This window comes from Pomacea canaliculata, linkage group LG3 (assembly GCF_003073045.1).
Source record: "Pomacea canaliculata isolate SZHN2017 linkage group LG3, ASM307304v1, whole genome shotgun sequence".
Lineage (NCBI taxonomy): Eukaryota > Metazoa > Mollusca > Gastropoda > Architaenioglossa > Ampullariidae > Pomacea > Pomacea canaliculata.
The window spans coordinates 2,287,172-2,301,422 of record NC_037592.1 but is presented as its reverse complement, the minus strand read 5'-3'; the positions used below and the strand labels follow the sequence as shown (position 1 = coordinate 2,301,422).

Genomic DNA, 14,251 nt, shown 5'->3' with positions numbered 1-14,251 from the left:
AGACTTAGTCAATAGTGTATTTGTTGGCGGCAGCTAAACCGTGCTCACGACAGCGTTTTCAGCTTTTTCATTTTTGTTTGTTTTTATTGGGGGGGGGGGGGTTCCCGCCAAATGCGGATTTTGAAAGAGTCTGTTGTTTGTATTGTTTCCACGAGGACCTGTGAGATCGCTGGAGGGGTTAAAAAAAAAAAAAAGGCGGAAAGGTGTGGAAGAGGAGGAAGAAGGGTTTCTAAAAAGTTGTTCGACAAAAAAAGTCTGAACGTGTCTCCATAGAGACGGGGCTAGGGAAACAGAAGTGAAGGTGATGGAGTCTCGGCTCAGCTTGTTCACAGTCTTCTCCATCTTTCACATTTTTTTTCTTCAGCCGCCATTGTGTTTATTATACACATCCTTGTGTCCCGGGGGTCCGGTGGCGCAATGGTTAGCGCTTGTCATCAATACAGTGAGAGTTGGTTTAACTCTCGTCTCGGGTACGCTTGTCTTTCTCTGCATGGGCTGACTGCTTTTCCCCACTCTCGTCAGTCTACATTGTATTAATACACACCCCTCCTAATGTCCAGTTGTTGTGGGAATGAGGTAGTGGGCTGCTGGGTCTCACTCTACCCTTTCCCATCCGTCTGCCTATTGGTGAATGTTTGAAGGTTGGGAAGCCGAAAGAAGAACAAGCTGAACTGTTCTCAGTGCTGCCTTTTTCTTTAAACATCATACCCACCTATTTCCATGAACTATGAGTGGTGTTCACAGAGGCGTTCATATAGCTTTTGCAAGTCATAAGCAGTATCCATAAACATACAATTTCACGCCAGAACATCAGCACAGAATCTGTTACTCAGCTGTAATTATATATAATTAATAGATTGAAACAGTAACAGCAGCATGCTGTTCTCTCTTTCTCCTGCCTACCCACCTGTGTGGGTGTGTTGATGTGCAGGCACGATTCATTGTTTGACGACCCACAGACTAAATTGAACACGACACCCGACACCACGCTGGTGAAGCTACGTCAGCAGGATTGGACCAATGGGGTGGTCGGCTTACTGCGCTGCCATTAGGACCTGGTGTAGAAAGACTTGTAATAGCACAAATCTCACGGACCATGTTTGCCTCTGGCGCCTTCCTATCAGCTCGCAAAACCTTGGAGGGACGGGGTGGGGTGGAGGCACATGCCGCGACAAGGTGTCCCAGTGGGGTAGACGGTGCTGTCTAGTTTACTAACATGTTTGTGGAATGGAGAGGAAGTAGATGACTGTTTTATATACAGGGCGAGGGTAAGGTTTTGCCTTGGGGAACTCGAGGGCAAAGCGGCTTGTTTACGAAGTTATAAAGAAGTGTCCAGACATCGCAGATATTGTTCTACCCTAAGGCGGTGGCAAAGATCCTCTGGGGTAAAGACACACGAAGGGATGTCCACGGGGTCTGTGCATATCATAATGCGAAAACAAGACAGTTGTTCCTTGTTTCCAATTCTTGCCCTAAGGAAACGACTTCTATTTGCTTCATAACTACGCCCCCTAGTGTTCATCATTCGCAGCGGTCGTGGTCTTGCGATGGAGCGCTTGTCACCCGAAAACAGGATTGGGTGTGCGGGGTTCGTATTTTGTCTGGGGCACGCTATACTTTTCTCTTCGTGTACGAGAATGAATACAAGGAGGCAGGTTTTGTGGTGCATATAGCATTGTATCACAACCCCTCCTCCCTCCATTCCCAACTGCCACCTTTGCTGTTGGCTTGTCACCAACTGTTATCGCATGGTGGTGCATTGCTTGCCACATTCTGCAAGACATTTCAGTGCGCGCGTCTCGGCGGCGGCATGGATGTGGAGGGTTGGAGAGTTGAGGGGAAGGATTAAGAGACAGAATTGCTCCACTCCGTACTCTCCTGCCCACGATGCTTGTTTTAGCGTCCCAGTGGGCGGCACTATATCGTGCTTCCATTTACTGGAAGTCATCAAGTCCCCGCCATCGGCTCCTGGGGCGCGGGGATGCGAGCGTGCAGGGTGGCCAGGCGAACGCGCGCCTAGAGACCAATCGCGCTTGTTGGCTGCTGACGGCTTTTCTGTCTTTGGAGTTAAAATAAATATCAGCCGTTGATGTGGAAGTGTCTTCTTTCCCAGCGCCCGGCCTTGTGTTTGGTCTCGTCCCATGTTTCTGTTAGCCTGGTGAGGCGGAAGTGACCCCACGACCATGGTGAAGGTGGCGCTGTTAAAGCAGTTTAGGGTGGCTTGTAGGCCGCAGCCAAAGTTCGATGTTGCTGTTAATTGCGCCTGCTTATTGATTTTGTCTCGACGATGAATATCTTTCCTTACTATTTGACCATCGTACAACATTTTTACCCGGGGAAAACTGATAGCTGAGAGGCTAGAGAGCGCGAGAGTAGTGTCTGAACCTGGAGGCGACTGTTTTGATGTGGGTGTGTGCAGCAAACTCGTCTCTCAGACTGTATGCTCAGGCGCTTTTGTCTTCGCTATCGCTAGTAAAACTGCAGCCATTCTCCAGAGTGCTTCCCGTTAGCCAATTAATTTGCTGCCGAGGAAGTGTTGTCCACCTGGCCCTCGGTTCCTGCTATCAGCTCAGCATCGTACGCTGTCTCGATGTGAGGTCACGACCTCTATCAGCGCTGAGCGGTTTGGAGGTGACGACGGCCACCTAGGTGCCAAGATGGTGTTTATTTTAATTTCACAACCATGGGTCTGCAGCTAGACAGGCCCCGACAAGGGCGGCAAAGGGACGTCACTAGACGTCATTAGGTGTGCTGGTGGGCAGTCGATGACGTCATGAGCTCGGGTGCCGTGCACGTGCCACGAAGGACGAAAGCCACTCATTGCGCCAAGACTGAGAGTTATGAGAACTGTTTATTTGCATCATTGATTTTGGTCTTCGCTCTGTGCTGCAAGCAGGACTGGAACTGACACAAGTGCGTGTGGCGATTTCACTGGCGAGGGACGCCATTGACCGCAGCTTGCTGTCTGTGACAGAGAATGCTGGACCTCTTTGGTTCTCGTTTTTACATCTTCGACCTCGTGGAAGGGGGTTGGGGTGAGGGTGATGGAGAGGAGTAATGTGTTCACTGCTCCCTGAAGGCTTACTTCTCCACACAGTGCTGTGTCGCGCTGTAGGCCAAGAAGAGCTTGTAAATAAGATTGTCAACAGCGAAGGCCCTTCAGCCGCGGATGAAGACGCAATTTTGCACAAAGCCAAACGGTTGTTCTATAGTTTGCAGATCTTGGTTTTTCTTTTGCTGTCCAAGCCTTTGCCCACGCGTCTCAGTGTAACGAGCCCGGATGTCTAGGCATGTCTGTGGACGGTTTGCTTGCTTGGTAGATTCTAACGGAAGTAGTAATTTTTTGTGTTATTTATGTTCTGCTTTTTTGCTTGGTTTTTTTTTTGTGTAAACTTTCTAACAAAGGTTTACATCAGACGCTTCTACTGTACTGAGCGACTCTCTGCCAAGAACTTAGCCAGTCGGTCAGGCATGCCCAGGCATCATCCCGCTCGTTACATCAGCACCTCAGCTCGGCTCCATATCGACATGTTTTCCCCGACGCTGAGCACAACTCATCCTTTAGTTCTTTTCATAATGCCGCAGTGTCGTCCCTTTGGGAGCAGCGAACGTCAGGACACGCTCGAGCGCATCTCGTGTTCACAGTGTTTCTGGGTCCCTAGGGACTTTGGCCCGACACCGTGGCCTCGCACCACGGCATCCAGCGACGAGTGCTGTTGGAACACGTTGCTGCGGGAGTTGGAGGCGCGTGCAGGTCACACAAGGCCAGACAAGGCAAACAAGCGAGACGGGGAGGTGGCCGTTCAGAATGATGCGAGTTATCTTTTTGTTTTACTACCCGTGTTTCTCATTCACAGCAAATGGGTTGTGACGCGGTGTCTTATTCTTCGATAAAGACAAGGAAATTGCTGGGTGTTTTGCATAATTCCATTTCGCGCTGCCTTACAGAATAACGAGCCCATTGTTGTGCAGGTCACCCTCCTTCTCCCGTCCCTTCAGGACAAAATGCTTTACACAGAGAACCCTGCCGTCCTTACCGGCGAGCGACTTGCACGCTGGAACAACCTGAGCGCTGTGCAAATTTCCTCCCTCCTACACACTTAAAAGTTTAAAGAAAGGAAACCTGTATCCAAGTGTTAGTCTAGCATTACAACTTTTTAAATGTCTCTGGACGCTGTGCAAAGTCAAGCATTAGCGCTAGTTTCTTGGACTGAGTCCAGCCAGTCCTTTTTCGTTCGGTCTTTTCCTTTTCTTAATCATTAATTAAATCTTCTGCGGTAGAGGCAAGAAATAGAGGCGACACAAACCAGGTTATTTTGCCGCTCGTTCCATCTGTTTCTCATTCACTGTGTAGCCTGTATCGTTTTTTTAAAGCGGTTTTGTTTTTTTTTTCGTGATCTTCCACGATTTTTGTTTCATGAGATTAAAAAAAAGACTGTTTCTCATGGAGAAAAACCTTTAGCAAATGTGGGGCACGAAGTCGTTTGGGACCCACTGAGAATGGCCAGTGCGATGGGTGGCGATGACAGCAGTTGACTGCCCTCATGCGATGTTAGCGTGCACACTGGTTACAGCTACAGTCTTTGCTTCACAGTGTGGACAACGTGGAAAACACACACAACAACACCCGCCAGCCCTGTAAACAGATGCCACGTGCAAACAAAAAAAAAAAAAAATGGACCGTTAGTTCTCAGGGAGTGCGCAAAGAGTTGCCAAAGGTTAATCAGGTGGAATAAGGGTTAGAAAGATAAATTACACCAAAGGAGCACTTCTACAGATTCGAGAGGCCCAGTAAGCGTGGCAGCACCAGCCTCCAGTCCTGTCTGGTTGCTAGGCAAAGCACCAGGTCGGTGAGCTGCGCGCCTCTTGACGTTCCTCGGTGCGTCTGGTGCAAGCGGCAGATGGCCTCTTCTAGGTGCAGCAGCGAGACAAACCCTGGAGAGGACCGATCCTCGGGACCCCGCACATTGCAATGGGTGTATGAACACCAATCGCCTTCGTTCTTGAAAGTAATCAGATTATGGGGTTGGCGTGTTAGGATGCTACAAGGAGCAACAAGTGGGAATGGCAAAGGGAAACTGCGGGACTTGTGAAGTCAGAGACATTAGGCATTCATCTACATTGCCTAATATTTTCTGTGTATCACACCCAGCTAATTATCTATTTATAATAATTCTGTATATTTAAATGAGCTGAAGTTGTATTCCCATTTCTGTCACTGCCATCATACTATCTCATAACCACCTGTTGTCTGCCTCGCTCTCTTCTCTATTCATCTGATGTTTGATTCTTATAAAATATGTTGTTTGTAGCTTATCTTTGTTTCTTGTTTTGTTGTAGAACTACGACACAAGTGAATCCAAACTTCGGCGAGAGTTTGAAGTGTATGGTCCAATTAAAAAGGTACGTGCATTTATTTCGTTTTGAAGCATTGTAGCTGGAACTAAAGTGAGAGCATAGCAACTCCTGATAAAGCCACCACCTGCTTTAATTAATTAGACCCCAGAGCTCTCCACTAATGGCGAGCTATAGCATGATGATGTCCTGAAACACTTTGTACCTTGTTTACCCTCATGTCAGGATAATGGTGTTTGTAATGGCGTTTGATATGTTTATAATGAGTTTTTATTATTTCCCCGGTCCGGTGGTGTTTTGAGAGTTTGAGTTCAACCGGAGAAAAAAAAAATCCAGACCTGTCAGCTTGCAGCGTCAAACAACATCACCAATAGCAGACAACATTTTCATTATGAGAAACAGTTGTGGAATCTGTTGATGCAGTAAATCTTATAGTATTGACACTCTTCACTCTGCCCCGTGAGACGCCTTGAATCGTTTGGCAGTTGTTTACAAACTTGCCGTGTCATCTTGTGGAAAGAGATGACTGGATGTAGGAACTGTTTGACACACTTGTGAACTGCACAGCTGGCCGCCTTCGGTTTGTTGTGCACCCGTTGTCCGGCCACACTGTCCGAGGTGACCTGGCCACGAGAAGCACGCCACCACCACACTGGCAGCTGCCGTCCTCTTACAGACCAGCAGGCAGTGAATGACCAGAGGATGAGGTTGTCACCTGACGACCATGATGGCACTTTCACTGCTTGCCTCAAGGGATGTGGGGCTTGCGATCTCAGCAAGTGTGGCTGACCCCTGGGTTCTCGTTTTAAGATCGGCGGATATTGGTCAGCATTTCTTTGGTGCCAGACAGCAGACATTGGATACTGTTTGGGCCATGAGTGGGTTTTTCTTTGAAGCACTAAACGGAGTGAATGTGATGATGATGTCTGCGCAGTAGGAAGTAGACGGGGAAGTGTGAGAATGCTCTGTGTGTGAGAAAGAGAACGTGCATAGCATGCTGTCCGATAAGAAAGCTTCACTTGCAGACTTTGACTTGACATGCAGTTGGCGCAGCCACACCAAGCCTTGTGTGCCACGGGCGCTCAGGCCGAAAAAAAAAAATACGCGGAGGACTGCCCCGAGGTTCGATCAATAGGCTATCATTGCGAGGGAACCAGCTCTCTCTCTCTCGCCCTAAGTTTCCCTTCTTTCACCGAGACACGCCCCCGACTGTTTCGACTATTCCAGTGGGGCAGTGGCTGACGGCAGGTTGGAGAGGTTTTATGTGGATGACTGACTTTGCCGATTTCGGTTCCACCACCCCGTATATGTTCCAGCAAGGTTCTCATGCATGTAGGTGACTAAAACTCACCATGGTCTCAGAATTCTGGCTTCCTTCTTCTCCCTTGAAAGAAAATAAAGATGTTGTCGCCTCCCCAATCCCACACACCCACTTCGCCCTCATCTTTTACACGCGCGCTTGCACAGAAGGAAATGGAATGCAGGAGAGAAAGATGAGGGCGGCGATAATTGTTTTCTTGCTTATTTCTTGTCTTTCAGTGGGTTATATGCATTCGGCTAGGCATGCAGACAGGTAGCAGGTACTGGCTCACGCAAGTTTCGTCGTTCCGATGGCATGGACGGCAACTGTAGATGAGTAGACCATTATTGCCTCCACCACCCCTCCTGTTCCCCGGTCTCTGGCTCCCAGCGTCCCCCTCCCACTCCAAGGTCCACATCTGCATGTCTCAGTCTCTCTCTCTCTCGCGTGCGGAAGAGGAACACGCGAAGGTCAGTTGACGGACCTGCCTCCGGTAGCTTGAGACGTGGGTGGGACATCGTACAGCAGTAGAAGATTGACACAGGGTGTGTGTGAGTGAGAGAGAGAACTTCTGGCCTGTTTCGTATATAAGTTTGGCGGCTTGGTGCTCAGTGTAGTCTGACGAACGACAGGAGAGAGAGTGAGAGGCGGAGGAAAAGTTTAAGTGTTGACGTCGTTGCGCTCTTCGCTAAAATTCCTCACCCTTGACTTCTAAGATTTCACACCCCTACTCGCTGGAATTGGCAGATAGCGACTTTAAGTGTTGGAATGTTGGCACTAGACGGCTCCAGCCTTCCTCTGCAGGCCTCCCTAAAGGCCCCGCTCGCCCTAGCCGCTTGTCGTGACCCCAGACTTGGCGAATGGAGTCATTGGGCTTTTGAAGGAGCTGGTGGGCGAGCGAAACTGGTTTGGCCGTCAACAAGCAAGTCCACGATTCGCCTCACGGGATTCAGACTTCAGTGCGGGTAGGGTATCCTTGTGTGGGGACGGCAGGGATGGTGGGGGCTGCGGGGTAGTTGCTGTGACCTAAAGGTAACTGCGCATTTTGCAACTGATATTGGTCGCAGTTTATGTGAGGTTAGGGGTGGTGTTGGTGGTGTAGGCTATTTTGGGCCAAAGAGATGCTGCGTTTCTTCCACCGTCATAATCGGCTGCTTGACGGTTAGTGGTGGCGGGGGGAGGCCGATAAAAGTGTGCTACAAATTGCAGGAGTTTCCCCCTTTTTTTTTTTAATCTCGAGCTCGTTAATCACAAGGGAGCTGGCTCTCCGTGTACGTGGTCTCATCCCTCGCTTAATTTCTATTTCACTCCCTGTTCTTAATTTTAAGATGGGAGATGGGTCCAGATCCGTTCTTGTAACAGAGATAGGGGGCACCGATTTTTTTTCGCAAGACCCACGTTTAAAGAGCATAAGAAAGGGGTTAGGGTTAGGGCGACACTTTAAAAAAAAATGAAAGAAAAGTAAGCCCACGGTACGTCCTGACCCCAAGGGAACGACTTCACGGGACAATTACCTAGGGCTGTGCCTCAGATAGAAGAGCTGGTGGATTATCGCCCTTGTCACAGGAGCAGGCGGCGGTAGGGATCGCGCAAGCGTCCGTTTGTGATGGCGTCAATAGGGGGCGCTGGCGCTGACGATGGGCACTAATTGAATATTGATCTGTGGCGGGGCCGGAAGCTGGGGGACAGCTGCCAGTCTAAAAGTGGAACACGACTCGGGTAACGCTTTGTGGCGCTTTGTTGCCGGCCCCCAAATGGGACCTGTCCGCATCTCATCCGCAAGACAGACGCGGCCTTTTACAAGCAAGAGACATTGAAAGTTGCACACAAATTACCTGGTGGACGTGGGTTGAAGTGGGGAATGTGGGATAGGAACACGAGGTGGCCTAATGGAGGTGAGGAGGGTAAAGCGAGGTGGGGGGCCGCTGTCACGTGCCCAAGCTAATTGCGGTGACGAACGTGCATGGTTTGCTGTACGACACGCCAGTGTCTGCGTTTTACATCTCGGGTGGGGAGGTGGGCACTGTGCGGCATCGTCGTGATGTCGGCTGTAGGTTTTACTCCTCGTCGTCTGCGACTCTTCTGGGGACCGAAAGTCCGAAAGATGAACGTAGATTCGATATCAGACTTGTCAAATCGGGTTAGTCTCGACACCATCCGGGTATCAGCGTGTGTGGTGGAAGAGGAGAAGTCTGGCCGCTTGTGGGTAGGTAGGTGACGAAACAGACCAGCCGGCATCAGGATCGGAAAAAAATGGGTTACCTAGTCTTTCTATTCTGACCCTGACCTCGTTTTGTAAACCGTGATACACAAGTTGCGTTAGGATAAGACTCTTTTTAACAGGCCATATATATAATATAAAAATATTTGGCAATGTTTACATGACGATTTAAGACAACAAGTTGTCTGTTTGGCTGCTTAAAACGGACCTGAGAGCACGGTGAGCAAGAACGATGTCTCGCCAGGTGACGACGACATGGACAGTCAGCGGGCTGTTTGCTTGACCTCAGCACTTCAGCCCTCGCGGTGGGGCAGGATGGTGGCGCTTACACTGACATGTGGGTGAGGTAGGCGTCATTGGGTGGTGGGTGATCTCCATGCGTGTCGGCACAAAGCCTCTGCTGTTGGCACAGTTGATGGGATGCTTGACATTTCGCGACTTTCCAGTTTCCCGTAACTTCGTCGGGAAGAGGAGGGGATGGAGTTGTAGGTGAGGTTTCGATGCAACTATCGTCATCAGATGCCAGGTTAGGCAATGTAATAGAAAGATAGTGCGTATCGAAGAGTTCTGTTTTTGGAGTCGGAATCGTTCTGAGTTTGCGCAGACCTCTACACCGCTGGTGATCCAGTGTTGCGGTTGTTTCTTCCCCCCCTCCTGCGGACAGTCCGGTCTCAAACGGTTAGTGCCTGTCACTGATACAGTGAGGGTTGGCTGTCCTGTGTTCAGATTTCGTCCCGGGCAGGCTGCTTTTTCTCTTCATGTGGCATCTGCTTACAGGCCTTGGCTGCTTTGTGCGCGTGGCGTGGCGCTGCCAGCCTAACCCTGTTCACCTGCTTTACCAATCAGCAGGGCCCGGTGCTTCTCCCCACCTCACCACCCCGCACCCTCCAGGCACGGCAACTTCTAAATTTCGTTTTATGCCATCCGTTTGAGAAACTTGCACAATTGTTTTTTATAGGGTTGGAGGTGAGCTTGGCACCAGTGCTGGGCGACTGCAGCTGCTTCTTCCTGTGCGTCTTGAATATAGGGGCTCTGAGGGACGAAATTTGGTCTTCAGGTCTTGAGTATAGGAATAGTTTTCACATCCGACTTTTACAGTACCCAGCGCGTGTCAGTGTGTGTGTGTTGAGGGTGCGGGGTGGGGATGTAAATGGGGGTGTCGTCGGAAGTAGAGACACGTTGAGCCGTTAAAATGCACGTGCATGGCACGTGTACAACACTTAAAGACTCGAAAGCACCTGTTGCGACGTTGAGAAGTGGAACGGTTTGCACGAGCACTGAGAATTTTGTGCGACTTTCGTTTCAAAGACGATATCTGTAACTTTTTTTTCAGCGATGTGAAGGCGTGGTAATACTTCTCTTCTGTATTCCGAGGACCGGCACAAGGAATAGAAAGGGGAATGGAGAGAAAAGGCAGACGTGGAAACAGCGACGGGCTTTTATTTACTCCCAGCTCCCTGCAAATTACTTTTAACCCAAATACTGTTCATTCATCCGCAATAACGCGTGGAGTGGTTTACTCTGTTTACAAACTTGTCACGGACCATTAAAGTTCGTAGAGCTCGGCGGAGCCTGGTGGACTGCGTCTCTGCCCACACACGATGGCCGTGTTATCAGCGCTTTCCTCCGCGTCTGATTTGCTTTCTTTCTCCCGTTCTCATTATCTCGCGCTCTCGTGTCACACACATGCACGCTCGAATGCACGCGCACACGGAAAGCTTCGTAGAACACTAAGTTGTCAAAGAGGTAGAGATTGTGTCTGGGAAAGGGGCTGCCATTCGCAAAAAGTAGAGACAATCCAGCTAATGTGGAAAGATATAAAATAGTCGGTCATATAGTCTATTACGCTTCCAAGGTATGCACGTGACTGTTTTGTATGTTTGGTTTCCCGTGAATAACAAAATCTAAAGGAATTCCTTACCTCGTCTCCCCACCACCAGATGGCCATTCGATTGTTGGTGTGCATGGTCATGCTCCGCCAGGCTGTGTGTGGTGTGTTTGTGAGTTTGAGGGACTGCTTTCTTGGTCGTATTGCTGCACAAGATTCCACAGCTTCTCCACACACTGCTGTGACGACCTCTCTCCACACTCAGGCTGTGACGACCTCTCTCCACACACTGCTGTGACGACCTCAGGGTACTCCACGGGTGGGCTGAATAGTCGCTCGCTGGCCGCGCTTCTCCACGGTCAGGCCCTCATCGGCATGGTTAGATCGTCAGTGAAAACCCCAGTGGGTTGGCAGAGGTGGCGCTGGAGATTAGCGGTGTCGACGTCGCTGTGCCGGTCCTCCTCCGTCGTCAGCATGACGCCCACAGGCGCTACTGGCGGCGACAGATTCGGGAACTTTCATCTCCAACGTCGTGAAGTGTACTTCCAGGAAGGCACCAGCTTCTGTACTCCCAGAGATGTATCGGCATCTGTGCTCCCAACAAGGCACCAGCGTCTGTACTCTCACAAATGCACCAGTGTTAACGTGTTGCAGTTACCCAAGGGGTTGCGCGAGCGAGGGGACACTTGCTGCTAAGCGGGTGCAGCGATGGTGGCGCCGGTCTTCACGGCGTCGTGATCCGTCATGTAACATGGCGCACCTCTTTGGCACTATCTCCCTCCCCTACCCTTTGCCCAGGAGGTGAGCAGCAGGCTCGACAGACAGCTTCCCTAGCACTGTGCCACCAGTTTCTAGTACCTACCCCATCATTGTAGCGCCACACCCACCGTAGGTGCTGTGATGCATCAGGTTATGATCCCGACCTTAAGCCTGTCGAGTAAGCAAGCGGCTGCAGCAGCACCTCCTCCTCACACCTGTCCCCCTCGCTGTTTTGACGAGCGCAGGCGGCAAATACAACTTGCTCACAAGCCACAGGGCGGATTGCTTGAAATTGAAGAAAAAAGTTTTTAATAAGTGGAGGAAGCTGAGAAAGGAGTTGAGGGAGGTAGGGGTACGGAGTTTGCCGATGTTGATCGTCTGTTTTTCATCTTTTAGGTGCTTTTGGCTGCCGCTCGTCCTGTTGCAACAGATCGCTGACAACGTGAGCCTCAAGACGCTGGGTCCGTGTTTTTCGAGCCGCCGCGTGTGTTGGGCGGCCTGGCGTGGTGAAGAAGTCTCTCGCCGTACAGGTGGGACCAATCAACATTTTTGATAGGCCTGCGGCGGTGCCGTGAGCAGCGTGATGAAGCCACCGGGCCGAGGTGTAGGGGAACGATGGAAGGAGGGAAAGTTGTTGGCGGGTGTGCGTGCTAGGAGAGAAGGGTGAGAGGTCAGGGTACTCGCTCATTGGCGAATCTCGGCGCTTCTCAGAAGGGAGGCGCTGGCATGACTTTCAACTTCCTCCTACATCATGCTGCCAGATGACCCACCTGTGAGCAGCGCCAGAAGTTAAGTAGCTAGCACCACTTTCAAGAGATGGAGGTGTGGCATTGCGCGGCGGACCTAGTGATTTCGACACTCCCTCTGGCGCCGAGTCCTGTAGGCACACAATTGGCACGATACCCGAAAAGTCCTAGAGTCCTGTCCTCTGTATGTGTGTGTGTTGTAAGAGAAAGTGGTGAGAGAGGGAAGGGTATGGGCCCCTGTTCCATCCTAACTTCGCTGCTAAGAGCGGATTTGTTGGAAATCTGTAAAGCTCCATTTTTTACACTTGCCGCTTGCCTACGCTTTTTCCAACACCTGACCGTGCTGTCATCTTTCTTCGATCTGCCAAGAAGTTAAAAATTAAATTCCAATCAAAGGAGACGCCTTATCGACCTGGAGGAAAGCGGCTCGTGCAGCTCGAGTTAAGCACTAGAGTTTAGGACTCCCACCTCTTCACTCTAATGCCAGAGAACTGTACTCGTAGCTTGATTTTCCAAAGCCGTTAATAGCCCTCGTTATTACCGCACATTACAGATCTGTATGCTGGTGATAGCAAGACATGTGACTTAATGGCCGGTGTTGTGGTTGTCACTACAGTGTGTGCGTTGTTGACGCTGCCGTTTATCACCACGTCCGCACCAACATGTGGGTGAAGTGGTTCAGGAAGCTTCCAGCGTTGCCAGACGAGAAGTAGACAAGACATATTGGTGAGTTTCCTTGACGCCATGTCACGAGTTCCGCTAGCCCGTGACGTCTGAGCTTGCCGTCTGGTCACAGGTCAGGCCAGTGGACGTCGTGCCCTCGGACACACAGAAACCCTGCAACTCTCGTGCACAGGCGGAGGGGAGGCTACGTACCCTGTGCTTTGGACGGCGGGGATGAAAGCAGTTAGGACGTCATAGCCGAGCACCTGGCCTTCATTTGGGTGACGTCACTGACATTTCGGGTGCACGAGCGGCACGGCAGCAGCGCATACGTCGATCCTTGTCCTCGCCATCCACTGGCTGCCATTCGTACCTACATGCAGCTAGGAATTTTTTCTGCTTCTTCCTTCTGTTGGTACAAACTTCATGTCGCACAACTACGCAGCGAGACGGACAAGTCAGTGAAAAGACCCCGTGACATGGTCACAGCAGTGGTTTAAAGCGAAATTGCATTACAAAGGTAGAATTTGAAGATAGGGCTGCACGTGCGGGTTACTGTGAGGACGACCAATAGCGAAGGAAACTAGGATGGCGCTTACGAGAGAAGGAGAAAGGTTTGATAGAGAGTGGGTTTCATTTGCTCCGCGTCTCTATTGGTTAGATACGCGATGAAACATCTAGAAACCTTAAGATACTTTCAGGAAGCCCACCGTTCGCGGCTGTCAGACAGTTGCACACCTCTAGGGCAGGGCAGGGGGTTAGAGGTGTTTGGCGGCTCATCGTGACAGCCGCCGTGAGTCAGCGGCTACAGGTGCGGACCGATGCCGAGAGGAAGGTAAACATGGCGAGGGAAGCCGCGGGTTGTATGTTTGTCAACATCTTGCTGCCGTGCGCCAGAGAGCGCGTGCGGTACAAAGCTTTTGAAAGGTCTGAGAATCTTCAACTTCTTGCAGCAGGCGCCAGGTAGTAGCTTGCCGTGGCGTTCTATTGCATAACAGAAAAGTCTTCCTTCTTCTGGTGTTTTAAGTGGCCGTGAACGTGAGTGGTTCACTATGTCTAGCATGCGATGCGCACAACAAAGACCAATTATTTAGCCACCGTTTCTTCTCCCTGATATCCTAGTAACTATTTTTTATAAGCATTTGCGTCGTAGGGCCAGTGGAGTGTATGTGGGGGATATTTTCCAGACAGACCCGGACAGAACTCATCAGCGACATCATGCCCAACAGTTCAACGCAGTAATGGCCCAGCTACAAAACTTTGAGATTTTTTTTAACCTTTATTACTTGCAGTTTGAGTCGCGTGTAAGTTATTATAACTTAGAAACTTAGAGTTCATCTGCCGTTGAAGATACAACAAGATCGTCAGCTACACTCCTT

General features: G+C 50.3%; 2 protein-coding genes across 2 annotated transcripts in view; one reads left to right on the top strand and one right to left on the bottom strand.

Annotated features, from left to right (window-relative positions):
* The window catches only part of LOC112560091 (potassium voltage-gated channel subfamily A member 2-like), a 63,590-nt gene extending 51,902 nt beyond the window's left edge, over positions 1-11,688 (bottom strand). The window contains exon 1 of the mRNA XM_025231664.1: positions 10,798-11,688. Within this exon, the coding sequence (XP_025087449.1) occupies positions 10,798-10,848 (51 nt within the window). The 5' untranslated portion in view covers positions 10,849-11,688. The remainder of the gene's footprint in view (positions 1-10,797) is intronic.
* Positions 1-14,251, top strand: part of LOC112560092 (U1 small nuclear ribonucleoprotein 70 kDa-like) — a 69,713-nt gene that overhangs the window by 38,354 nt on the left and 17,108 nt on the right. Inside the window, exon 5 of the mRNA XM_025231667.1 lies at positions 5,341-5,403. Coding sequence (XP_025087452.1) covers positions 5,341-5,403 — 63 coding nt within the window. The remainder of the gene's footprint in view (positions 1-5,340; positions 5,404-14,251) is intronic.